The sequence below is a fragment of the Polypterus senegalus genome, chromosome 17 (assembly GCF_016835505.1).
Source record: "Polypterus senegalus isolate Bchr_013 chromosome 17, ASM1683550v1, whole genome shotgun sequence".
Classification (NCBI taxonomy): domain Eukaryota; kingdom Metazoa; phylum Chordata; class Cladistia; order Polypteriformes; family Polypteridae; genus Polypterus; species Polypterus senegalus.
Genome location: NC_053170.1, coordinates 23,881,799 through 23,908,881, shown reverse-complemented (window position 1 = coordinate 23,908,881; position 27,083 = coordinate 23,881,799). Strand labels below are relative to the sequence as shown.

General features: G+C 40.6%; 1 protein-coding gene across 1 annotated transcript in view; it reads right to left on the bottom strand.

Moving 5' to 3' along the window:
- qkia (QKI, KH domain containing, RNA binding a) overlaps positions 1-27,083 on the bottom strand; it is a 114,030-nt gene that overhangs the window by 30,695 nt on the left and 56,252 nt on the right. Inside the window, exon 4 of the mRNA XM_039740593.1 lies at positions 26,031-26,174. Within this exon, the coding sequence (XP_039596527.1) occupies positions 26,031-26,174 (144 nt within the window). The remainder of the gene's footprint in view (positions 1-26,030; positions 26,175-27,083) is intronic.

Genomic DNA, 27,083 nt, shown 5'->3' with positions numbered 1-27,083 from the left:
GCATGGAAAAGAATTTTGTAATTTGTGGAGTAGGGGCTTTCGGTATGCAGAAGGGGACACCAAAACGTGACGGTGAACATGCAGCTCTAATCCCAAACAAGAAATGTGATTGTACTTCAAATTACAGAGACTATTCTTAACCGTTAATGACTTTGAAGTATTTTTATACCATGACATGCTAGACTAAACATATACATTTTTTGATGATCACGTTGCACTTGTAGTTGTAATAAATCAAACACAGCAGTATAGGATCAAACTATTTGTCGCATCATAACACACACAAGCTTCCAAATGCAGTCCTTGCAACTGTCTTCCAACTCAAGTCTGCGTGTGTGAGAGAAGTTATGGATCATTGCATTCTTATAAAATCACACCAAACAATCTGCACAGCAATGGACACAATACTGTACTTCACACCTAGTTAGCCAAAACGTCCTTTGTATCCACCTAATCTTGTTTGCTTATAAGTATTTGTAATATGCAAATCCTGAAAAAAAATGTTTGTTTTCACTCAAACATAACCCAAACTGCACTGGCTACGTTTGTTTGAAACCAAAATAATTGAAGCAATGGAGCAACTGATCAAGCTTGCGTTGCTCTTACCGACCGATCAAGAGAGCAGTGTTTCTTACGTGCGTGGGCTGGTACAGTGGATTCTCAACAGCTTTAAATAAGGCCGAGATGCTAACTAAAAATCAAAGTCATATATAGTTACAATAATAACGCTTTACATTTGTGTGTTTGGCTTCACACAGACAGACAGGAACCATCTCAACCACCACAAATGTGTAGGATCCACCTGCATGATACAACGACAGCCATTCTTGCGCCAGTACGCTCACCACAAATTAGCTGTTAGGTAGCGAAGGGGTGAGAGATACTTAACCAATTAGAGATAGGGGATGATTAGGGGGCCAGGATCGGCAGTTTAGCCAGGACATCAGGATACACCCTACTCTTTTTGAAAGATGCCCAGAGATCTTGAATAACCACAGAGAGTCAGGACCTCGGTTTTACGTCTCATTCAAAGGATGACGCCATATTTACACACAGGCTCCACAATGAGAGGCCCCTCAACTTCACTGTCAAGAGTGTTCAAAACCTGGGCTGCTGAAAGATGGTTCTTATGAGGCTTTAAGACGTTTCTGCACCATTGCCTGAGTAACGCTTGTGACTAACGCTGTTAGCACTTTTACAGCCCGAGTGACCCTCGGGTCTAATGCTTACACGAGACGCGTCTATACAGCTGCCCAAGTAATAGTCCAGACTAATGCTTTTAACACTGTGTTCATAGCCTGAGTGACGCTCAGGTCTAACACCAAGGAGATTAACGCTGTTGACTACTTCGGATTTCAACCTATCCTAGACAGTTACCCCAGCTAGTTACGAAGAACTACATCTAATTAGGAGGATTCTAACAGCTACCAGTAACCCCACAAACAGTTGCAATGAAAGCACACATTGAAATTTAAGCACAGCGAGCTTCAAAGAAGGCCAGTGGGTCTCGATTGAGACCAAAAACATATTTCACCAGCGCAAAGTCCAAGACAAGTCTAAGTGTAAATAACCTCAAGTCTGAGACAAGAGAAGAACATGTCTCCAGTGTGTACTCGAGAACAGCAGCCCTAGCCGAACCTGATCTGAATAAACGAATGGATGGATGGCTCATTCCTAGAATGCTCCATTACTGGAACATTAATATCCCGGTGACGCTCTCTACACTGCCTAAGGAATCTGGAACTTTCCTTGCTCAAAGTCACAGCTTCGGGCCTCAACTTAATAAAATAAAATGACCCTCGGCTGGTCAAAAAATTGAGCAGTGCTCAGATTAGGCAACTGAAGCTTCCTTCATATAAAAAGGACCAACACTCATCAGTCAGAGAGCACAAGTTACGTTCAGGTAGAGACTCAAGACACCTGGTAAGATGGAGCCATGGGTACTTTATTTTTAAAATAGTCGATTTGTTTTCCTTGATTTAAAAACAGCTCTCTAAATAAAACACAAAAAAAATCAGTCGTTATGGTTTCTAAGAGGGGTACTTAATGAAGTTCAAACACCCTTTGACAATTATAAAATAGATTTGTGTAGAGTAAGTATGGATGAAAGGAAAGCTTGGAAATGGACCAAGCTTCATTCAAGTATGCACGCTCGTTCGGAAATGCACTTACCAGATTACCGATTCATTTTTTAGAAAACAGACTAAAATGAACGTTTTTCTCTAACTACTGCCTGAGAACGCTGTGTTAGATCGCAAGAAACCTTAAATTATATCGTATATTATATAAGGATGAGCAGAAATCGATGAAGAAAAGCAATGTGGAGTTTTGGATTGAGCAGCAGCTCCATCAAGTGGAGACCCACAGAGCAACATCTAACAGAGGTTAAAAGGAATAATTTTGTCAAAGTATTGTGGGGTCTGTCCAGGGTTTTCTGTTCAGGGGAAAAAAATGTGGAACTTAAATCTGTAAAGAGTTGTGTCAGATACTTGAAGAGGTCTAATAATGGCTAAGTTATTAGGGTGTCCACTGCAATCCCCCCACCACTGTCATTCTGAGCACTTAACCTGTGACTGCTTGAGCTGCCGAAAGATGGAAACAACCGTAATGTTCATATAAAATGCCATGGGTCAGTGCCTGCAGCGATAAAGCCAAGAAAGTTGGCCTGTGTGGAAATGGAGTTTTAATGAAGAACGCTCACCCAAGACTTAGTGTTTGCTATAGAAAGAAGCGAGACAAAAAGTTACAAAGTTTAATCTTTACAGGGTCTTAATTGTAATGAACAAAATTCACGTACGACTTGGGCCGATATCCACGATATACTAAATACAGAAATGGACTGAGATCAAGCTAGTGTGTGTGTGTTCACCCTGCAATGGTCTAGCCCTACCCAGGGTTTGCTCCTGCCTTGTGCCCTGTGCTAGCTAGGACGGGCTCTGGTGCCAACCCTGCCACCCTGATTTGAATTAAGTGGGTAAGAAGACGACATGACATATTTCAACCAATTTCACATTAGCGTTAGCACTCCAAAGTTTAAGTAAATATTTTCTTAAAAAAAGCATCAAACCGCACACCTTTCGACCTGTCTTATAACGTACTGAAAGTTGTTGTTTCCTAGCCAGTTGCACCATTTATTCAAGGAAGGCTCATTAGCAGAAGCGTCCACGAGATTCATTCCATCTCTTACTCGTTAATTCACAAGTTTTACCCACCAGCAGCTGAAAGGTTGCCCACTGGAGCACAAGCAGAAGCATTTGTGTTCCACCTCTGTTCTATTTTCCTAACTGTACACTCTGTGCAGCACAAATAATTAAATTGGAAAGTGCTGGGAGATGCTTAAATACAATTCCATTTGCTTATATTTCACCTCGTTGTCAAAACAGGAGCCGACTTTGTTGAAGCATAGTGTTCCTCCGTACATTTCTAAGCAGTCGAGGGCAGAAAAGCAGATTACTGAATAGTTTTTCATGATGAGCTTTCCATTTCAAGCATTAACATCGTCATCATCGATCACAACAAAGCTTCCAAAGGAACAATTCTGGGATAATACAAAAGTGCCATGAGATGAAAGTTAAGCCGTAAGTTTTGATTTTTCTGTATATGCACACAGAGAATTCTGAACAAATTCCCGTTGGCAAGGAGTTAAGCTTTTATAAGGAGCCATTCATTAAGCAGAAAATTACAAGGCTTCTTATCCTAACAAGATATTTTTAACTATTACAGCATTCGTTGTCAAGAATATGATTTTTATCACTGCTAATATAAAATTATACGGTCATTATTGTCATGTCATTGTCAATCAACATGCAACTTGTTACCACACGCCAGTAAGGTATATACAATTTTTTTTTTTTTTAATAGGTTGTCTGTTAAAATTAGAAACTGAACCCCTCCAGATACACTAAGTGGACAAGCACAAGCCACCAATTAACCTTGACAGTGTGGAATGCATGCCATTATGGCTGTAATGTTTGTAGGCTTTTATTTCGTAAGTCTCATCCTCCATCGCTGGAAATTGCAAATTAATTTATTTCCATACCTTCTCTGCTCCTGAAACAACCAGAATATGTTGATAAATTATCAAAAACCAATATGACTACAAGATAAGCCTTTGTCTATTGCAATAACATCCTGGATCCCACTATATATTCACGATATCGGCTCCACAGATGTGATGTGTTGTATTTAGGCACAAGTTGTGCGATGTCATGACCATTACACTTTACAAGAAGGCCCATGTGCATTGAACACCATCCTAACATTATGAAATCATACATAAAACTCTGGCTGTTGTCTTTGAGTTTTGTGTAGCTCCTTGTGCTTTAGTGAACAATGGTAGCCTCTAAAGCCAATGTCACATAATGCTACTTCTACTCGTGGGTCGCGGGTATGTCAGGCATGCCAGCTGCAGTTGGTGATCTTGTTGCCGGACCGTGTCCATTTACACAACTAAAAATCGCTGGGTAAGTCAAACTTAGTGACTGCGTTAAGACTTTTCAGCGCAGTTCTGCTTGCTCCTTTTCCTAAGCACCAATAAATTGCTGCCTGACAGAGCTAGTGTTGTACAAAGGGTTAACAAGTAGGTTGAGTTGGACTTTTTTTTCCTTCTCTTTTTTCCATTCTGTTGTGGTACGTAAAACACAAAACAACAGACAGACAAGCTTGCCTTCTGCTTGTGAGGCCCACAACACCCCTGGTTTCTAATTCCTCATTGCTGCATTCTGTACATTGTGCTAAAGGATGAGCATTCATTGGTGGTCAGCTCTCATGCACACAATGCCTGACCCCACTACTAAAGACAAAATCAAACCTTGTTTTGTCAAAGCAAGTCATGGATTAGTTGGAGTGAGTCTCTGGACATGTCATATTACACGAGTAGTCCACTCAGGAATGTGTTGCAGACTTACTCCAACTTGCTAAAGTGATAATAATAATAATAATAAATGTAGGCTATGTCTGAAAAATCACTACATGGCACTTAGGAGCCCTGTTTCAGGTCTGGCCTGGGACGGGCAAAGTGTAACAGTACACAGCAACATAAATAGTAATACAAGTGGCAGAGCGAGTTTGTTTATTTAACCCTTTCAACTCAGCCCTATTGTGTTAGGCCCATGGATGAGATCAAACAATAATGCAAAACATTTGAAGTCATTAATTTCCTCATTCCTATAATTAAAGTACAGTGTTTTGCAGTTACAATGGCACATTGCATACCCCGATACCATGTTGCAATTTTTTCTTTCTTCCTTCAAAAGATGGGCAAACTGCTGTATCACAACAACACTTGCCACACTAGGTTTTTTTTAAATGTCCTAATTCAATTGTGTGCAATCTGACGGAAAGACTATTACCTACTAAATGATTTATAATTTTCAAATTACACTACATTCCACTTTTTAGGTTTCGGATTTTTTTTTTGTAAAGATGTTTTGAATCTTAAAACTATTGGTGTTGTAATTTGGATACATAGTATTCTTTCTTTATCAACCACTAGGGGGGCTCTGCCCCCTGCTTGCTTCGCTCGCCAACTCCCATAGAGGCCCTACAAGCTAGACATTTCCTGGATCTGCCGCGTGCAACAAATTGTGCTTTGCTTTTGGATTAACACGAATATCAACTCTGTCTTTGATATCGCCGTCTATCAAAACGATCACTGACAATTCGTCACGTTGGTTTATTATATTTGTGAGCATGACCTTTCAGATTCACATAGAAATCTGTATTTTCCAGATAAGTTTCGTGTATAGTGCGATACTTTTGGACGTATGGATTTGTATCAATTATTGGCGGTAGAATTTCGAATGCATCTAATCGTTTAACTCTTTCGATTCTATGTTGCATTGCTTCTCCGTGATCATAAATATAAACCTGACCGAATTGTGGTTTCTTTGAAATTAAACTTGTAGCAGCTTTAATTTCTGCGGGACCACAGATTCTCATAGCGTATGGACCTGAATCGTGTAAATCTACGTTTTGAGCATTGAATGATGCGAATGCAAACAGATTATTGTAGATTTGGATATTTTGCCTGTAGTGTTTGTGGATTTCACTTTCACCAAATAACAAATCTTTTATTTCTCGTGGATACGCCTCTTCACTGGGAAGAAACATTACTTTCCCTGATGGCAACACGAATTAGACGATCTACAAGTCTCCGACTTTAAAGCCAAACAATATCTTCATACTTCTGTCATATCACCTATGTCCATATATTCAATCTCTTTTCGCTGTCCCATTATTTCACCAATTTAATAATTTCCGTTTGTTTGCGCTAATGCGATCTTTACTATCAGTTTTTTGGAGACTTTCGAATTTTAGTACATTCCTAATCTCTAACCTGCTCTGCATGCGTATTGCAGCAACGTTTCTGAACCTCTTTACAATGTTCAACTTTGTCCTCTACTTTGAAAATGTAAAAATTTATAAGAGCCGAGAGCACAGGAACGGTGTCTGAGAATAGCATTCACATGAATGAGAGGTGATTGGACCGTGGACGTGTCTCGCGGGACTTGAAATTATCTCTGAGAATGTCTCGTCTGAGGATTTCCTTTTATAATAGAGAGATATAAATTGTATATACTGTATATAGTGACAGAGTACGATACGGGCCATTGGTCTTCAGTAATGGATATGGATGTTATGGATACTTATTTAAAAACAGAAAAGATGGCGTTGTTTTGTGCTGCTTCAAAACAGTAAAACTATGAATATTACTTACAGATATTTCATAACATTCATTGACATCGTTAATAGCGTTTGGAAGCCTATTCCAACACCTATTGAAATAAAAATAACATTCAAAGTGCATTTTTTGGTAAAAACATTACTGAATTTTGCAACTTTATTCTGCTTCAATATGTGTGTTCAACAAACCTATGTGTAGAAATTCTGAAAGGGAAATGTCTGGGCTTTAGTTTGAGGGGTGGAACATGAATACCGAGTGAAGGATGATGACGTTATGGCCAGTTAAATCAAAGCAGCAGAAAACTGGCATAAGTGAGGAGGAGTTTAAACAGTTAAACAGGGGAACAATGAAAAAAAAACGGGTAAAAGATTTGCCTTTTAGGTGGAAAACCTCTACGACAGTTAAGCAGCATGCTTTCTTTTGGGGGCATTTTTCCGGTTAGGGTATGCATTCCTTTACCGAATAACAATTGGCAGATTAAGTACACTGCCTTAATTATAGCAATTTGACGTATAGTAAAACATAATTTCTAATTAGCCTTCTCGTGTGACTTAATTAGAGCAAAATAGGCTACACAGTGAACACTGCTTGCTTAATATTTGCATCTTACATTGCCATCTAAACGTGGTAACAGCTGCAGATTATGCAGAATGATAATTTGTAGCATTAATCCTGAGAACTCTTGACATTTTTTTAACATCTAGAAAGAAAGCACTTGCTTTCATCATTAAATTCATTCTAAAATTAAACACAGAATTATAAACTATTTTATGATGGCATGAAGGATGCTATAAAAACAAAGGGGAGACTCTGGCATTATGAAAAAAATGCTTTGTAACGGACCCACGCAGTGCACCTCAATTCTTTGACGTTTTACACTTTCCTACTTGGCACTGTCTGTCACAATTGCATATAAGAGCCCTGATGTGCACCATATTGCATTAAAATTAATGTGGACATACATCATAAGTGTTCATTTCATGTCCACCTTTGAAAGCATAACAGGACCAGAAGATGAATGCATCCTTACATTGCGAGAGCAGAGAAGCCCCTGGCTAGCGCAGAAGGCCTTTCTTTGTGTGAAGGAGAGGCGGCCTTCAAGGCTTCTTTCGTAGCACATAAACCCGAGTACATTAGCTGGTGTCAGATTGACGAACACACAGAATTACAGTTTAACTGCCGACAAGTGCTAAAACAATCTGCGTCTCTCCTCCAGTGTACATGCTGTAAATCCTATGGAGACAGTTGTCTGGAAAGATTTTCTCCACATCCCCTGCTGCCAGATAATACATTGTTCTGTTACTTTGATCCCTTAATTCCCAGAAATCTAGCAGAGAATATCTTTAAGGGATTTCCAGGCTGATGCAGGTTTTAAATAATACTGGATTTACATCAGATCCGTATTTTGATGTAAAGCCGCGTGCATCCCAGGCTTAGCAGAGCCTGGACGTGTAGCTGGCTGGGGATGGACGGCTGTGCGCACCCGCTCTGCCAATCAACTTCACGAGGTGTAGGAAACAGATCTGCTGAATATATATATATATATATATATATATATATATATATATATATATATATATATATATATATATATATATACACAAAGAATGCACGGACAGCAGGTGAGAGAGATGGCTGCAAAACTGGAAGCTGCGCAGAGCAGACTGGGCCACTAATTGCTTTTAGCTCAGAGTTCAAAAATAATGAGCTATAGGAGGAAAGGCCTCTTGGGTGCCGCAATCGGAATCGCTTGCAGCCGAGCCGTGAAATGAATAACACTCTGGCTCCCGAAAAGAACGTGTCACCTTCCTTCCTATTTATATTAAACAAATCAGGGAAGCTGCTTGAACGTTTTCGTCTACCCGTACAATTTATCAAAAGGCTTCTACAACAAACTGACACACGTTTCTTCCACAGATGATGCACACACCCCCACTACCAAGTTGTTCTGGCTTCAAGTGTTGACGCTGCACTTTAGTTGAGTCATCGACCTAAAACACACCATCATGCTGGCTACAAACCAGAATCAGGGATGTGTTCTTCACTCAAGTGTTTCAAGCAGGCTGAAGGAACTCGGCTCACTTTGGCATGAACTACGAGACACCGGGATAAATTAGGGGGCTTTTGGGAGGGGTGGCAGATAAAATAATGTGGTGCTACATCATTACTAGGATCATCATTAGCAGATAGTGAGCCACGCGATGACAGAGAAAGAAAAGAATTTAGAAACGCTGGAGCAAGAAAAGACATGCGCTGGAAACTTTACCACAGTCCCGAAACACGGGTAGCCTGCAGATATGCAATTTGTGGAGAGGATTTTTTTTTTTTAAAAAGTTGGAGACATTGTTTTAGATTACATTCTAGCTGTGGTCACATTAGACAAATCTATCCAAAAAATGTCATTTGACAAGATAACATTATGGCTCTTCCTCAAGAATTGGACTTGACAGACTTAATCTCTCTATTATATAAAAAAATCTTGGGATGAGACGAGACTTTTTCAGAGAGATACTTTCAAGTCCCACGAGATGAGATTTTACCATGCCTGGGGCCGGAAGATGACAAAGTAGAACATCGTAAAGGGGTTCAAAAACATTGGCATGATACACGTGCAGAGCAGGTTAGAGATAATGAAAGTACTAAAATTCGAAAGTCTCAAAAAAATTATAGTAAAGATCACATTAGAGCTAACAAACGGAAATTATTACTAGGCAAAATAACAGAGCAGCGAAAAGAGATCAAATATATGGTTCGGATTTTAACTTTAAATTGGAGACTTGTAGATCGTCTAATTCGTGTTGGCATCAGGGAAAAATAGTGTTTCTTCCCAATGAAGAGGCGTATCCATGAGAATTAAAAGATTTGTTGTTTGGTGAAAGTGAAACCTACATACGTGAGCGGCAGAGATGCGAAGTGGCTGGCGTGTAACTCAGGCCGGTGGGTTGGCGAGTAAAGCCCCCTAGTAAATGTATATAACAGGTAGACATTTTATTGTTTGGGGTGACACGGTGATAGAACTGCCGCTTTGGAGTAAGGAGACCAGGGTTTGCAGGCTAGGTCCACCCGGTGTGGAGTTTGCACGATCTCCACATCCACAGTCCAAAGACATGCAGGTTAGGTGAACTGAGGATGCTAAATTGTCCCTCATGTGTGTTTGCTATGTGTGTTTTCACCCTGCGAGGGACTGGCACCCTGTCCAGGGTTTGTTCATGCCTTGTGCCCCATGCTGGCGCAGAAAGGGTCCAGCGACCCCCAACCTTGGTCTGGATTAAGAGGGTTAGAAGATAACAATTGCTTAATCTTATCTTAACAATACCTGGTTGAATTTGTATTTAGTATACTTCTATTTATTAGAAATTATCGTAGTATATTTATTAGAAATTATCGTAGTATTAATTAATGATAACAATCCAAGAACATGTGGTATATCTGTTTTTGTTGATTAATCTATGGAATGCACCTTGAGTTGCAGTTAAATATATGATAAAGTGCTATATAAATAAAATGATTATTATAACATGACATTTTACCGTTACAGTAGATACATTGGAATAGAACTTTAAGAGGTAACCACCTTTATTTTACATAATGCTTTTACCTACAAGCCATCTCATAACAATTGTTTCCATACAGCTGCCATTGGATCACTGGCAGGTTAAGTTTCTTCTTTAGGGTTCCACAGTGGGACTGAACCAGGAGCCTCTGAGGTTACAATTCACTTCTGCAGTTGCTGGGCCAAACTGAAGGCAAAGCGCCAAGCAGAAATAATAACCACCTAAGAAGATCTGTGTGGGCCTACCAAAGAGGTGTGAAGATTCCCACATTGCCAGAAAGCTACCTCAAATCATTCTTCTGCAACTGGTTTCCTCTTTAAAAAATCATCCTTCTCCAGGAACCTTCCCACAGAGACCTGAGATTTACTTCCTTCCACTTCTGATCTCATCTCATTGTGGCAAGAGGCCAGCCAGTTTGCCTCCTGTGGTTTCCATTACAGACAACCCTATGAAGCACCGTGTCCTTCTGATCCCAGACACACCATGTCCAGGGTAGGGCTGGTGCCCAAGAACGCTGATGCAGGTTTAATGGCATTTAGAATAAGAAAATACACTGTATACCCGATGCTAATAATCAGACGAGCCCAGTTACTTAGCTTTCAAGCTGCCATTTCTTGTAAAGGAAGAGCCTACTTATCCTTTAAGAAAGTTCTGGGACCCTCCATATTTCTTTTAAAGCAGCTCAGTGTGCTTTGTTACAATCACAACTGACATCAAGAGTCTTGTGCACACTTAGCTAAGCAGCTGCTGTAATGATAATTGTGTTCGACATTGACACTACACAGTGCTTCTCAGCTGGCAGCACTCATTGTATTAGCCTGTAACCCATTATGCCATAAATTAACAATACTCTTGGAACCGTGATAACTCCCTTGATTTCCACTGAAAGATCCCCAAGATCAGTTTAGCTACAATTCCACCCAGGAATATGGTTTCCACACAAACCCCAGGACTAAATATGTACTATTATAAATGTCATAGCATTATTATTTCAATATTGCTAAGGATCATTGCTTTGGGAAGCAACACTTACATAGCAGAAAGCTTGTGCTGATACAGACCCAGTCCAGCTATTGGAAGCCTTTTGCAAGTGAGGAAATATTAAAAAATTTTGAACATCTATAACCATGAGGGAGTCTCATAAACCAGAGGACCACCAGTACTGTGTCTGCAATTTGGAAATTATAGTGAATAAAAATATCCTTTAATAGTGATATAACATTCTAAAACTCCCATGGTGCAGTTCACAGTTGCAGGAAGCCTGTCCGGCAAATCTTTTGGGAACGTGGAAAGATGATCGGAGTACCCGGAAGAACAACCCACTGAGGAACTGGGAGAAACGTGTAAACAGCAACAACCGGGCGTAGCGTTTGAACCCAAGACATTGGATGTGTTTATGTGTTCCATTCAGAAGTCAGATGTCAGAGCTGGGAATGACATCATACCCGAGTTCACTGCGTTCCAGTAAAATGTTTGGAAAAAATCAATACGGACACTTCCAGGAAAACGTTTGCTCTTTCAGAATACAGGTAACTACTGAACAACACACTACACCATATTTTGTGCATCTGAATACTGTAGCAACATGTCTGCAGATAGAGGCTGGACAGTACTGTGTGTACAACTGATTGAACAAGACACAAATAGACAGAAGTGCTAATAACTACACTAAGGTTTGTGGTGTAAGTGGCCATTTTGGACTGATTTTATAATGGAAAGTTGGACAAACTTGCACTTGACAGACCAGGCGCCAGTTTCCGAGTTGGAAACCTAACTTAAAGGGGGGTGTTCCAGTTGGAAATTCCAGCTAGGAACTCGGAAATTCTGAATTCCCTGTTCAAATGGATTGCAGCATGTGAGATGACAATGCCAACGACCGCACCACCAGGCATCCAAAACAAATCAGACGGTAAGCCTAAAAACATTTTCTTCTTCTTCTTGCTCAGTCATAAGCTTTTATGGAGGTGGCTGGCTTTAGAAATGTTGATGCAGAATTTTCTTTTTTTTACTCAATTTCTTATATTACTTTTTAATTTTTTTTTTCCCCTCAAGAACTAGCTCTTGTGTCTAGTTTTGATTTCTGTTATGAACCTGACGCTGTTTGTCGGGTTAGGCTCTGGTGGATCTGACAGATTCAATCGTTGATAAACGGATGGATGGGAAATATTGTTTGTTGAAAAATGAAATGCATTTCTGGCTGGAAGTCATTTTTGCAAGTCCAGAATGACTCTGCTCTTAGACTATCACGATTTGTAACCACTTGAATCACCGTTTAATGATTTTTTAAAAAATCTAATTGCATGTATTGCACAATTAAAAAGATACAATGTTGATATTCCTACACAACTTCTTTTTATTAAACTTCTGGCCATGAACAGCATTCAATAGATCTATTTAGCATGATGAATGGTGTGTGCCTGAATAGCTTAAATAAACATGCCACTTAAATAAATACAGTTTGAGTGTGTTCAGTAATGCACAAACACTGCCGATTATTCCACATGAATAGATAATCATATTGCATAATAGTAAGTAGCGCTCAAGAGGTAGTGTAACTGAAACTTTTTTGCTCAAAAACAACAATTTCCTTTGAGGGAACTCTACCATTGACTTTTCTCTCTTTGTCACTAAATTGCTGTGCAGCCTAATGAGCACGACCGTTTCCTAGACATAACATGATCTTTTTAAACAATGACATCTAGCAAAGAATTGGTTAAATAGGAGGACGAGGATCATGACATGCCGTAAAAATGAAAACCTATCAAAGGACTGAAAGCTACAAGTTAGGCTGTTCAACAAGTTTGAAACTTTGTCCCTGCTGAAACCTTCTGGACACAAAAGAGAGAAGGTCAGCTGCCTCAGATGGTTTTAAAAGTCTAGGAGGTTGTGTGTCAGTCACACACAGTCAGCCTTCATCAGGTAAATTCATCAAGTATTTGATCCAAAAGTTTAAAATGCCAAGGGATGCCAAAGTAAAGTGCCTATTCCTCGAATGTATGAGCACTCCTTTAATGTGAGTAACACACTTTATAAAACGTTCAGACAATAACTCTGTAAACTGATAGCTGGTGCCTCACCCAGTATTTCATGAGTTGCTTCTTCAGTCCTATGTAGGCACAATGTTCTTTTCTTAATCTCCATCCAATAGCCACTTGTTAAGCAAAACAAAAAAATGAAATAATTGTCTCAAACTAACGTATACTGTATACTCGCGTTTAAGTTCTCCCACAGATAAGTCAGGGCATAATTTTACCGTATAATCTAATATTTTAGAATGTTGGTTGTGTAAGTCGATAAACTCACGTTATTGGTCCAAGAGATTACGATATGCTAACGCCCACCTGAGGGAGTAACCATGGAGCACATGGTAATACCCGAACTATTCTGAAGCGATGTTTGCACCGATTTGTGTTTTTTGTATCTCACACCCTCATACACCTTTATTGTGGATGGAGCGTTTGATCAGAAGAAAAATTGAAACTGGTTTTAAATTAAAAGTCGTTGAAGTGGTGAACTGCACTGCTGCAACAAAATTCTCATCATTTTCTCAGATGCATCAAGATAGGATGAGGCAAGAAGATGTAAAAAAAAAAAAAATAAAAAAAATCAAGTGTCGTATTTTTGAACGGGCATATAAATCGGAGTCAGATGGCAGCTCCCCTGGACAGAAATGGTTCCCTGGATTTCCGCAGGGCAGCATGGGACATGGAGTCCAGTTCTTCAGACCTGTTGGGTGCCGTGGGTGCCGCCAGGAGGAGCTCACAAGGAACCCGAGGACTCCTACTGTCATTACGACCCGGAAGTACTTCAGAGGCAGGAGGACGGAAGCTTCCGGGCTACTTGAGGAAGAAGGATGTGGCATTTGACCCGGAGAAGGAACACTTCCATGTCAAGGATTATTTAAAGGACTGGTTGAGACCCAGCAAGAAGAGCCAGAGTTGGGAGGCTTGGTGATGAAGCTGCTGGGATTGGAGGATTGTTATTGATTATTGTTCATTATTATTGTATTATTGGAGAATTGTGGAGTGTGCGGTGCTTTGTGCACTTTATCGGAAGAAAATATTGAAGAAATCTTCTTGGTGCTTTTACAAGCGTGTCCTGGATGTCTGTCTAGTGAGTTTAAACGGGGCAACAGTAAGCAAGGAAAATTACCAAAAATGAAAACAGAAATGGAAAGAAAATCTCATAAAGCAGAACTAATAAAAAAATGAAATGACAGAATAGTATAGAAATAACCAGTAATACATGAAATGGATCTAAAGGCAACGTCCCATTACACAACTTCTGGTTGTTGGGTTTGTCAGACTAGACAACGGAGTTTGCCGATCTCGTTGCCAGGCCATGTTAATTTACATGACTGAAAAATCACTGTGTATGTCATGTTTAGCAACTGCATGCCGATCTTCTAGCAGAGTTGTGCTCACTGCTTTTTGTGATCTCCAATATTGTGCTGCTTGATGGAGCCGGCCCTAGATGAACAGTTCACAGATATGACATATTCAACTGCAATCTCAGCCGTTTCCTGCCCCTGCTCCCCCAACCCATTCTATTGTAGTACGTAAAACATGAGACATCAGACAGACAAACTTCACTTCTGCGAGGTTCAAAACGCCTAGGTTCTTTATTCCTTTGTTGCTGCATTATAGGAATTGTAATTATGGATGAGCACTCACTGGTTGTCAGATCTCATGTGCACGAGTTCACCCCAATGACTAAAGAAACAAATCAGAACTGTTTGATTTTGTCAGAGTGAGTCGCTGGGTATGACTGAAAATCGCAAGAGAAGTTAACAAATGTGACATGGTCCCAAAAAACCTGAAACGTGAACCTGGCCATGGATCGACTGCACAAACAAGTAGGTCTTTAAACATTTGTAGTCATGTTAAGCCAACTGTCGCACTTCCCTCAGTGTAAGATGGCTGGCATAAGAAAATAAATTAGTCAACAAGGCTTCTGTGAACACGTCTTGTTGCCACAGTTAAGTTGACACAGCAGCTTCATTTAGTGCAATGATGCCCTCTCTCTGAATATTTGACCCCTATTTCTCTAAGCCAAGGCTAAGGACAGGCGGCATGTCACTTCATTTACTGCATGGCTGATCAACGGCCATGATCTGAGCATCCCACTGTGATCGAGGTCGAGCCTGTAAATACAATTGCTCTCTACATGTGTCAGTGTCTCCATTCGCACAGGAGCTCGCTTGTACACAGACTACAAGCGTGCTGCTACGTGGGGTGTTAGCAGCTATATTTTTCTTTGCCGCTGGAAGCAATGACGGGAAAACACAACACCTAAAAAAAAAAAAAAATGTAAGTAGATAATTAGCAGCAAGAGAAAATTCATCAGGGAAACATGTGCCACCCGCTGATCTAGGGAGCACAGGCTCAAGACAACTCCTCTGAAGCGGCATTAATACTGCTGCAATACACACGGCATTCAATCTGAAGGTTTAACATTTATACTGCGAGAGAACGAAAGAGTGAGCAAGAGATAACACACTACTAAACACATCACTCCTGGTACCTGCTGTGCAACCCACGCCATTGAGCAATCACATCCCCACAGGCAGTTGGCAGCATTAAGATGGTGACGCTAAGCCATCCAACGCAGTCTGCTGAGCACCACAGACTCCACGCGGTGACCATAAACTCACCAGAGACCTGCCTGGTACTGGCTCTACGGGTCTCTAGTATGCCCATGGTGTTCAGTTGGTGGCTCCTGACATTCAGAAAGTGCCCAGTGCCATCGTGGCGCCAGACAAAAGCAAAATGGACAGCAAAGACTTCTCGTGAGGTGAAGTGTTTTTGACATTATGCCATAAATACATGACCTCAAATTCAAAAGCTGCACTTTCTGACCCATCCACAGAGTATACCCTTCAAAACACATCTTACACACATCTGTTTGGCATGTGACAGGAATTTATTTTTATTGTAGCTATGCTCCATGTTTTGTATGATAGGACTGGCTTTCCATTCTTTATATTTACTTTAATATGCAAAGTTTACTTTTTCTTTTTGCTTTCAGCTTGAAGCAAGATGAATGAAAATTAAGTTCAGGTTGTGAAAATGTCCATACGCTGTGCTTTGTTTAAGAGGTGAGCATGGACAAACAATGTCAAAGTCAAACAATGGATCAAGAGGCCTAAACCTGGTCACACACAAATCTTTGGCCAATAAAAGGAAGCAAGATAATGTCCACAGTGCCATTGGGTGTAATTTCTACAACAGTAATCAACGTTAAGCTAGGAATTTCTGTCACGGAAATGGAAAGACACAACCTCTGAGAACAGTGTGTGGGCGTTAATAGCCATAAACGAGCCCATAACGCATTAGTGAGTGTGTTGCACACTTCTGTCCTCTTGCAGCAGAATCCCACCACAAGACCAAGACTGCAAGATACACTCAGCTATTTGAAGACCTGACTACAGCTCGTCAATTCCTACTGGCCGAGTGTTTCCAAAGCAACATCCAGCCAAGTCTTATTGGGCTCTGGTGTGCTGCGTTCACATTTTACTCATTTATTTAGCCGTTTCATTCAAAGTGACTCGCAAAGCACCAGTGCACACTTATGTTCACATCTCTTAAAAAATGCTGCCCACAGTCAGAAGACTCCACCAGCACACCAATGTGAGATTTTCTTATTAAACAAGGTTATGCTAAATCTCTCTAAATAATAAAACTCTCATGTTTTTTGTTCCATTATTTATATTTTTCTGCCAATTTCAAGAGAATTCTGCATATTGAACCTCCCTCCTGTTTAGCTTATTCAGTGGGATCGTCACAATATCAAGTCGGGGTTTACACAATCTGTCCATTTTCTTCTCTTTCGGAGATGCAGTAATATTTTAATAAACTGGGCCTAAATATTTCTAATGACACCTTATTGTTATGTATCAAACTAACAGCCACATATGACAGAGACTAAATGTGGGACAAGGCATGTTAGTGGACAATAACAAAGCTTTCTAAAGTGGGGATTTTAAAGCATTTTAATAAAAGGAAAACCAATGAGAAGGTCTTAGCATTACACCAAAGTTTAGGATCTCAGGATTATGAGTAAATCAGACGCAGAATGATGCAGATGGATCGATGGATGGATGGATAGAACTTTTATTTGCTTTAAGTGATGATACCAGCCTAGCACACCACAGTGCAGAAAAACGCACTGACCATCACAGAATTAGAAAAGATGTGAAGGACGTCACATTGTCCACGCAATCTAAGAAAAAGAGCCTGCTCTGCCCTTTCTTCTATAGTTCTTCTTTGTTACGAGACCAATACAGCCTGCCATTGATGTGGACCCCCAGGTACTTGCAGAAGTGGACCACCACCACTAGAGATCCACTCCCTGAGCAGTGACTGGGCACAGAGGCTCTTTGGTGCTGCGAAAGTCAATCATCAGTTCCTTGGTTTTGTTGATGTTAAGATGTAGACAATTCTTTCTCCACAAGTTCTCCACCTGACTCCTCTCCTCTGTCTCTTTCCCTTCATCAATACATCCCATGTGGAGAATCTTTTGAGAACTTGGTGATATGACCTGGTGTAATAAAGTCAGAAGAGAGAAGGACACAGGACTGTTCCTTCTGTGCTCCAGTGTTGCTCACACAGTATTTGAGTCTCATCAACTGCGGTCAGCCTTACAGATAACTCCAGTATCCAGGAAACCACAGGCTCATCCACTAGCATATCACGGAGTTGAACCCTTAACAGGGATGGCTGGATGGTACTGAAGGAGCAGGAGAAATCACAAAACACAATCTCCACAGTGCTGCCAGCTCTGTCCAGGTGAGAATAAGTCTCGTGGAGCAGAAAGATAATTGTATCCTTCACTCAAATCTTTGTCCCACTGCAGTGGGTCCAGGTGGTCTACCACAGCAGGACTTATATAGTCCAGCACCAGCCTCTCAAAGGTCTTCATCACGTGAGAGGTTAGTGCCACTGGTTTGTGGTTATTAGCTGAAGAGGTACCTGCCTTCTTTGGAACAGGAACAATGCAGGATGTTTTCTACAGCAGTGACACTTTCTGGAGCCTTAGGGACAGAGTGAACAGGTGACAGAGGGCATCACAAAGTGGGTCAGCACAGACCTTAAGAACTTGAGGAGTGACTCCATGTGGTCCCACAGCTTTTCCTGTGTGTAGCTTTCTCAGTTGGCATTCGGTTATTGACAGCCATACTGAACAGTAGAGGTGAACTTCTCACTGGCCATTCCAGTTGACGTGGAAGGAGTTATTGATGTACTAGGGATGGTGTGGAGACACCAGGGAAACTTTATGAAAAACTGTACACTTGTAGATCAAAGTGCAGAGCAGTGGGATAGTCAAAAAAACAAAAAAGAAAATATGCGTCCAAAATAACTTTGTGAAGTGGTGTGGCTGTAAGTTTTACTAATAAAGATAGTAGTACTAGGGTGTTGTACTGTGTTAGCCATTATGAATGTAGTGAAAAGTCAAGCCAAATGACACCTTTTATTGGCTAACTAAAAAGATTAGAATACGCAAGCTTTCGAGGCAACTCAGGTCCCTTCTTCAAGCAGGATGTAATGTAATGTATGTATGTATGATATGTATTGATTACATCTTGCCTGACGAAGGGGCCCGAGTTGCCTCGAAAGCTTACATATTCTAATCTTTTTAGTTAGCCAATAAAAGGTGTCATTTTGCTTGACTTTTCACTAATAAAGATAACAAACTAACCATCCAAAATTGCAAAAAAGCTGATTGTGGAAGTGAAATCCAGAAAACAGATTTGTAAAACACTGCAGCTTTGCATAGCGCGTCTGGAGTAACTTGATGCCAACAAACAACCAAAGCTTTCACAATTGCAAGGCAGCTTCTGCCTTAGAGTAAGACCTTTTATAAATAAATTCTAATTATATTTAAATAGTATGTATATATCTCCAGTGTTATGGCTTTAACCCCCACCACAGTCAGATAGTGACCCGGCTGGGATTTGAGTCCAGTTTCCTAGAGCTATGAGGCAGCACTACCAACCAATAGAAATTCCTGGATTACTGGGTGGACTCTTGAAGCAACCTAAGTGGTTTAAAACAAAATGATTCCGATTTCTTTGACCAATTACATCCACCTCCAGTGCTTGTGTGGGTGAAAACGCACATTATATGCCTACATGTGAAACTTCTGGACAAATGTAAGAAGAGGCAAAGTGTAAGATGACCATCTCTTCTAAAACTGGGACAAATGTACATCTTTTCAGATCAACCACCTGGCTAGGCTGCTTACTGTTGGCCCTATCAATTTCCAATTGTGCTTTTACTGGCCATCATGATGAGTGACCACAGGCAATGAAGGATCAGGGTTAGATTACAGGGTAGGAGCCTGGGAAACAGTTTTGACATGCGACGAAGGCAACAGATGTGCAGATTACTCACTTCCAGGCTCACGGTGGTAGTGATGAAAACTGACAATCCAGAACTTTTTCAAGGTCTTGTAACGGGAATGAGCTCGTGTTAAAGTGCTTTACGGAAGGGAAGTTAGTAGGCAGCAGCTGTGGGAATTCCAGCTAAAACTTCAAGTTTTAAAAGCTGCTACAGTTAAAAAGGTCTGCTTTGAATCCTGAGATTGAGCAGGCCAAGTGAGCTTATCATCATGGGGCTAAAACCATACACTTTGGGTACACATGATTCTAGGACTGGAACTACAAGAAAGACATTGCAAGACATTCTGAGGTGTCTTTAGGAGGGATGAAAGTGAAAACATTTAACAATCAAAGTCAGGATGACTATTTTACAAGTAATTTTCTTTACAATGTGAAGCGTCTTGACATTTGGCTTCTGGCACAACATAACATCTAAAAAAAAGAAAAAGAAATTGTCCTCATTCCAGTTTGCTGGACACACCATGCATCTTTGCAGTACCTTGTAATAATAAATATATTTGTCTCTGCTTTACTTTCCCCACTTTCTGCAAATGATAAAAAGGAAACTTTGCTTCTTTGTGGCACAGCAGCTGCTAAATGCCTGGATTGGACTGAATCCACAACCTTGCCAGTTCAATCCCAAGCATCGCACCTCCACTGATCACACCTTTTTTCTAGTGAGTGTTTCTCTTGGCAAAATTTCAACGACAGCTGTTTCATATGCAACAACCCGTGTCATTTGCTCAGCAGGTTACAGAAACAATTACTGCATCCCACTAATGGAAAGATGAACATAATCAGAGAAACAGGAAGCAGGTAGTGCACATTGCTCAACCGAACGATCGACTCCTAGGAAAGAAACAATATTTATTGGTTAAAAACAAAAAAAGAGTGATGAGAGGGAGAGAGAGAAGAGGCACGAGAAAAAGCTCCTTGGCATTCTACACACAAGCGCATGTGTGCAGTTTCAAAGAATCAGAACGCCATTAGTCACTCACAGTCACACGGGGACACGGATGGAAACTTGTTCTGGGTAAATTTTGCACAAACATTAGGATGTTTCTCTTTACACAGAGAGCCACAGACACTTGGAATAAGCTACCGAGTAGCATGGTGGACAGTAGGACTTTAGGGACCTTCAAAACCTAACGACATTATTTTAGAAGAGTGAAGTGGATAGGACTGGTAAGCTTTATTAATAATAATAATTCTTTAATAATTCTTTGCATTTATATAGCGCTTTTCTCACTACTCAAAGCGCTCAGCAATTGCAGGTTAAGGGCCTTGTTCAAGGGCCCAACAGAGCAGAGTTCCTTTTGACATTTACGGGTTTCAAACCGGCAACCTCCCGATTGCCAGTGCAGACCCCTAGCCTCGGAGCCACCACTCCGCCTTTGTGGGCTGAATGGCCTGTTCGTGTCTAGACTGTTCTAATTAAAACGTGCTCCTCTGAACTAGAGGAACTGCCAAAAAAAGTCACTACAGCCTAAGACGCACTTTAAACAAAGTGATACACTTTCGAGTTAGAAATGATCCTTTTATTTGTGCTGCCTAGCAATGCACTATATACAAAGCTGTAGTTGGGCATTACCAATGTATTGATAACTTCGGGGGGGTGTAATTGTGACCCATCACTATAACCATTCACAAAAAGAGTTCTTCCGATTCGGATGACCCTCACATATACTGCAGTTCTGGTTTCTCAGACTCATGACAGAGCATCAAGATCGCACGCCTTCCTTTACAATGTTCTCCTCCTTCCTTGTTTTAGCTCCCCTATTATGTCTGTCCTACTATTTCTATTGTCATTCACTCTATGAAGTCAACTTTAAGTGGAAGACATGCTTGGTAGAGCCAACTAGGAATACAGATCATCAAAAAAAAAAAAAAATTACTGAGATAGCCAATCCACATCTAAAAAAAAAGGAGCCACCCAGGATTAGGAGAACACCAAGGAACGGACATTGAACAAATTCTGAAATAAGAGCAACACAAGCACCCCTGAATATCACAATGTAAGAAGCAAAACGAATGGCAAAATGGGGACTACAATCAAAGCAAATCTCGCAGACTGTGACACTAGACCACTGGACTGCCAGACAGAATGAGGAGTCCCTACCATAATGAGTAGTTAGAACTACACTTGAAATAAATTTGCAATATTTACGTATCGTGGCATCTTATTAGCTACTAGGGTCTGTGCGAGAGATGAAAAGACAGAACAGCTGCTTCAAGTGACCTTGCAAAAGGAGAGTCTTACTATACGGCCGTAATTAGGAAGATGGGAATTGAAAGCCTGAGGTGAGGTTTCTCCAAATATTTCCCAGGAATTCTTTAAAGAATCTAGACAAAATGTGCTGGAAAATGCCAAGACTTAAGACACTACTGTAGAACACCTTCGGTCATGGAGATAAAGCAAAGCTGCCTAATTATAGGAGGTCCTGTCAGTTGGTCTGTTTTCTTTAGTGCACTTGAGTACAGAAGCGTTAGGTACCTTTTTTATTTTTTTTGGAGATTAAAGGCAAGGTATTGGCGAGACCTGACAGACAACCTGAAGACATACAAGAAACCAACTAAAGCAAACTCGGACTCCTTTATTTACATTTGCAGATATGGATTTAGGCAGAAGGTTATCCAAAGCTGCTGCAATCATCACTAGCTATCAAATATAGAACCTTCTGTTAAATGGAATTCAATTACCAAATGAAAATTAAGAAAATAAAAAAAATAAATAAACACAAACATTGCGGAGGTTGTGTAGCAGTTAGTGCTACTGCATCATGGATTATATGTGCTGGTTTCAAATCCTGCTTCCAGAAGTTGTCCATGTAGAGTTTGCATGTTCTTAATGTGACCATGTGGGATCTTATTCCACTATTCAGGTTTTCTTCTCAAATTCCCAAAGGCATAAAGGTTAAGACTACAAATTTGCCTAATGGGCGAGCGTGCAAGTGGGCCCTATAATAATAGATGGCATTCTGTACAGATGTGGTTTCTCACTTGAACCTGATAATGTTGGTATAGGTACCAGCACTCCAACAGCTCCGAAACTATAAACTATATTATATTTAAAAAAAAATGATGGTTTGCAACCTTTATCTTTGACAGCATTGGATTTCAAAAACATGCAAGTTAGGTTGACTGCAATACATAAATGAGTTGGCTTGCGGTGCGCAGCTCAGTTGGTTTCTGCTTTGAATCTGATGTGACCCACAATGCTAAGAACTGCATTAAGTAAAATAGGATGAATACGTAGCTCACTTTCTCTGGTTTTAATTGAAATTTACTAAGTAATAATGACCATCGGTACAAACTAGGACTAGTTAAGCTTAAACTCAGTGCTTTGTGGAACAGGATAACTACCGACTAAGTCCACAGGGGCTGAATGCTCTCCTCTAGCCTTTAAAATTCAAACAATTCCAATGAATTAAGTCTTTTAGGGTGGATGTCAACTTTTGTCAACAGCGGGGGTTGAGGGTGGATGTCGACTCACCCGGGTCAGAGAAAGATAATCAGCTGTAAACGTTATGTTATGTAGCATTGTGCAGGTCCCCTTTCACCCTTCACATGGACTGTTCACACTTCTGCCATCCAAGAGGAGATACTGCAGCATTAAAGCCAGATCTGCCAGGCTGCAGGAGAGTTTTTACCCCCAAGCTGTCAGATTCCTTAACACCATGCTGCCCTCTGGGATCTTCCACACTGCCTCACCCACCTCTAAAAGCACTTTCCAGCAAAGATGAGTGTGCATGTAGAAAAGATCTGAAAATCTCATACTGACTTTTAAGTATTTTGCACTGCACTTTGACACTCTTGATATCCTTCTGCTGTGAAACATTCTGACCTGTCATTGTTTACACAGGTCTTAAACAACTATTATCATACACTGATCACTTCTGTATTATCGATTATCTATTATTTATTTATTACATTACATATTTCTTGACTATATTTATGTATTTAGATTGCATAATACCATACATTGCATCAATGTTCATATTGCTTACTACACATCAATATTGCTGCTACTTTTGTCTTGTCTTTGCACAATGTCTTGTCATGTTCGCGTTTTAATTTCAATTTTAAATTTTAATTGTAATTCTGTTTTTAAATTAATTTTGATTTTTTATTTGCATTTCATGTTGTTACACTGTGGACCCTGAGCTTCATAATTTCGTCTATCTGTATACTTGTATATGGTTGAGATGACAATAAATTTCGCTTTGACTTTGATAGGTAGACCCTCTTTGCTAGGAGGACTGTTAGACTTGTTGACTTCACATTGAATCCCTGCATTTGCCCGAGTAGCGGAGAGTAGACTACGTCTTGAATGGCATCGACATCGGGCAAGACAGCGAAGTGAATACACAGCATAACACACAGTGGTAGCGCTGCTGCCTCGCAATTAAGAGACCCGGGATCGCTTCCCAGGTCCTCCCTGCGTTGAGTTTGCATGTTCTCCCCGTGTTTGCGTGGGTTTCCTCCGGGCGCTCTGGTTTCCTCCCACAGTCCAAAAACATGCAGGTTAGGTGGATTGGCGATTCTAAATTGGCCCTAGTGTGTGCTTGGTGTGTGGGTGTGTTTGTGTGTGTCCTGCGGTGGGTTGGCACCCTGCCCGGGATTGGTTCCTGTCTTGTGCCCTGTGTTGGCTGGGATTGGCTCCAGCAGACCCCCGTGACCCTATTCGGATTCAGCGGGTTGGAAAATGGATGGATGTTTTTTGCATATTATTGCTGAATCGGAGTCTGACTTATCGAACTCCAGTTTGGATACAAGCAATCTGGTATTCAAAAACAAAATATAGGTTTCAGCTTATGAATGATGAGACAAACAGGTATGTAATAAGTGCGTAATAAATATGTGAATTTACATACCGTTGAGGCTCATGGAACATAAAAGAGTGACATTTTGCCATAAATAAGTATTTTATATTTATTCATGTGTGAAACCATTGGTTTGTGAGCTTTTTAGAAAAATATTCAACTCTGGAAGAAAAGGAAAAGAAATAATTAGCGCTAAAAGAGTTAAGAGATGAAGTTAGTGGCCTGGAGATCAGATGTCCAGGAGGAAGACTGGGAGAAAGTACTGTACATTGCTAATTTGCATCTGGTTTGTACTCTGGACAAAATAGCCCACTATTTAGAACAACTGTGCCATTCTTCTTAATTTTACCTGGTAGGACTAATAATCAAATGCTGATGTAGCAATAATACATCAAATTCAAACGTATCGTCAAGTATACACAGTACAATCAAATTCTGATTTGCATGCTTCCCACTTTAACAATAGCAGTACACAACCAGACAATAAATTCAAAACCATACATTAAGTACACCATCAGCCAAATAGGAGCAGGAAGTCTTCATCAAGTCATCACAATAACTGTCATTATGGATTCTGCTGTGCACCTGCTGAAGTTGGGGAGCATACATTAGAGCACTCAAGACGAGAAGAGGCCATTCAGCCCAACAAAGCTCGCCAGTCCTATCCACTTATTTCTTCCAAAAAAACATCAAGTTAAGTTTTTAAAGTCCCTAAAGTCTTACTGTCTACCAAACTTAGTAGCTTAATGGAGACATTTAGGGAAGTAACGACACTAGTGAGCCTCCTTCATAATAAATAATATATAAAATCCTTTACAATACTTTTTTGCAATAATTTCCCTAAATTTTCTTAGAATAATTCTTGCTATGTGAAATTCCACCAATTCAACACTACGACCCAATACAGAAATTTAACTTACATTGCAAAATGCAAGCAATAAAGAAATGCACACGAGTCATGCATTTGAACGAAATTAAAATGCTAGGCAAACTTCAGTTGGACTTCCTTATATTCAATGTAAGGGTAAAAATAATGAAAGAAAGGAACAAAAAAAGCAAAACTATGCTATACTGGGTTTAAAAAAAAAAAATCTGTCAGCTTCCGCAAACAAAATTATTCGCTAGCTGTCTGTATTTCTCCAGGTCACTGCCCGATCTTTCTGTACTTTCGGGAAGGCAGATTTATAAATGTCAGGAATCATTTAGGCTTCTATCTATGACATATGACTTTGCTGGCCACTCTGGCACTCGTTCCAAGAGTAATGCTCTCTGACATTTTAAACAGGAATGGCGAGTCTCAAAACACGAGTGAAACAAAAACAAAACGGCTCACAATCAGCTTTTTGTCGTATTTTCCGCGGATAAGTCTTAGTAGTCAAAGACTGGGAGGATAAAGAAATATTTCATTCAAAGCTACCCAAGGTGCATAAATAAATCGGAACAAAAGAAGGAAAGTGAAGACACCCCTGCGTCAACCCACTTTTCTACCACATAATACAACATTCCCACTCAGTCGAATTCAGAGTTACGGGGCCATCTAACAATGTATAGCTCAGGTAGGTGGTTGGGGGGGACGACTTTCTACTTACTGCTGGCACAAGAAGTTTTTTCACTTCTTCCACTGCTCTCCTCATCTTAATTTCTGCCCGGCACTGTGTGTCTTCCACAGTGATCAGCACATGCAAGTCTTCGTTTAAATGCTCCCAGTTTGGCTTGCCTCGGTTCTGCTCCTCCTGTTCAAAAAAGAAAAAAAAAAAAACAAGACAAGTCATCAACTCAGGGCTCACTCGTAACTTGTTTGTCATTGATCAGGTCTAATAACATTCAAGGGCTCTGCGAGTTCAGTCCGCACACGCAGTCTAGGGAGCTGGTGCTAGTCAGGCCTCTAATTGCATCATCAATTTTGTTACTATGATCTGAACGAACAAGACCGGACTGCTGCTACAAATACCAGCATGCAGCGAGTTCACAAGCGGCCCCTCCTCTCCCCCCCAACTCCATACAAAGCCCACAGGAGTTAAATGCATTCATCAGTAATAAAAAGCAGATGTAGATTCCCAGCCCCACAGCTGTAGAGCCAACACAATGAACTGAACTCTTTTGCATATTTATCTTGTAACTTCAGCTTCATGACTGAATAACCTCTATTAGAAAATGGGGGGGGTGGGGGGTCTGATCAAGAGCTGGAAAAAGGAGCGGCCCAGTAAACATGTAGATGTCTACTGTGGCAGACTGTGCACCTCAAAACAGACAATGTGGAGCTGGACAGGCTGAGTCGGCTCATGGGCCAGTAGCAGAACAAACCTGGAACCGAAGTACGCCAGAAATCCTAAAGACTCTTCTAGCGTAGATACTGTAAATGAATAGGGAGCTACGCAATTTAGTGGTGAATTATGATGTCTCCCAATTAAACCACCTGGGCTTGTTTCCTAGCCTAAGCACTTTGTCAGGAACTCTAATGTTCTTCATACAGCATGTAGATTTTCCACTGTGTCCTCCCTGCAAATGTTGACGACATGGAGGTTTGGTTAATTGGGGCCTTCATATGTGCCTTGTGTTAAAGGGTGTAAGCAAAGGTGTGATGCCCGGTTAATGCCTGAATCCTAAGTGTACTCAATGCTGTGGACATGCACCAGATAACC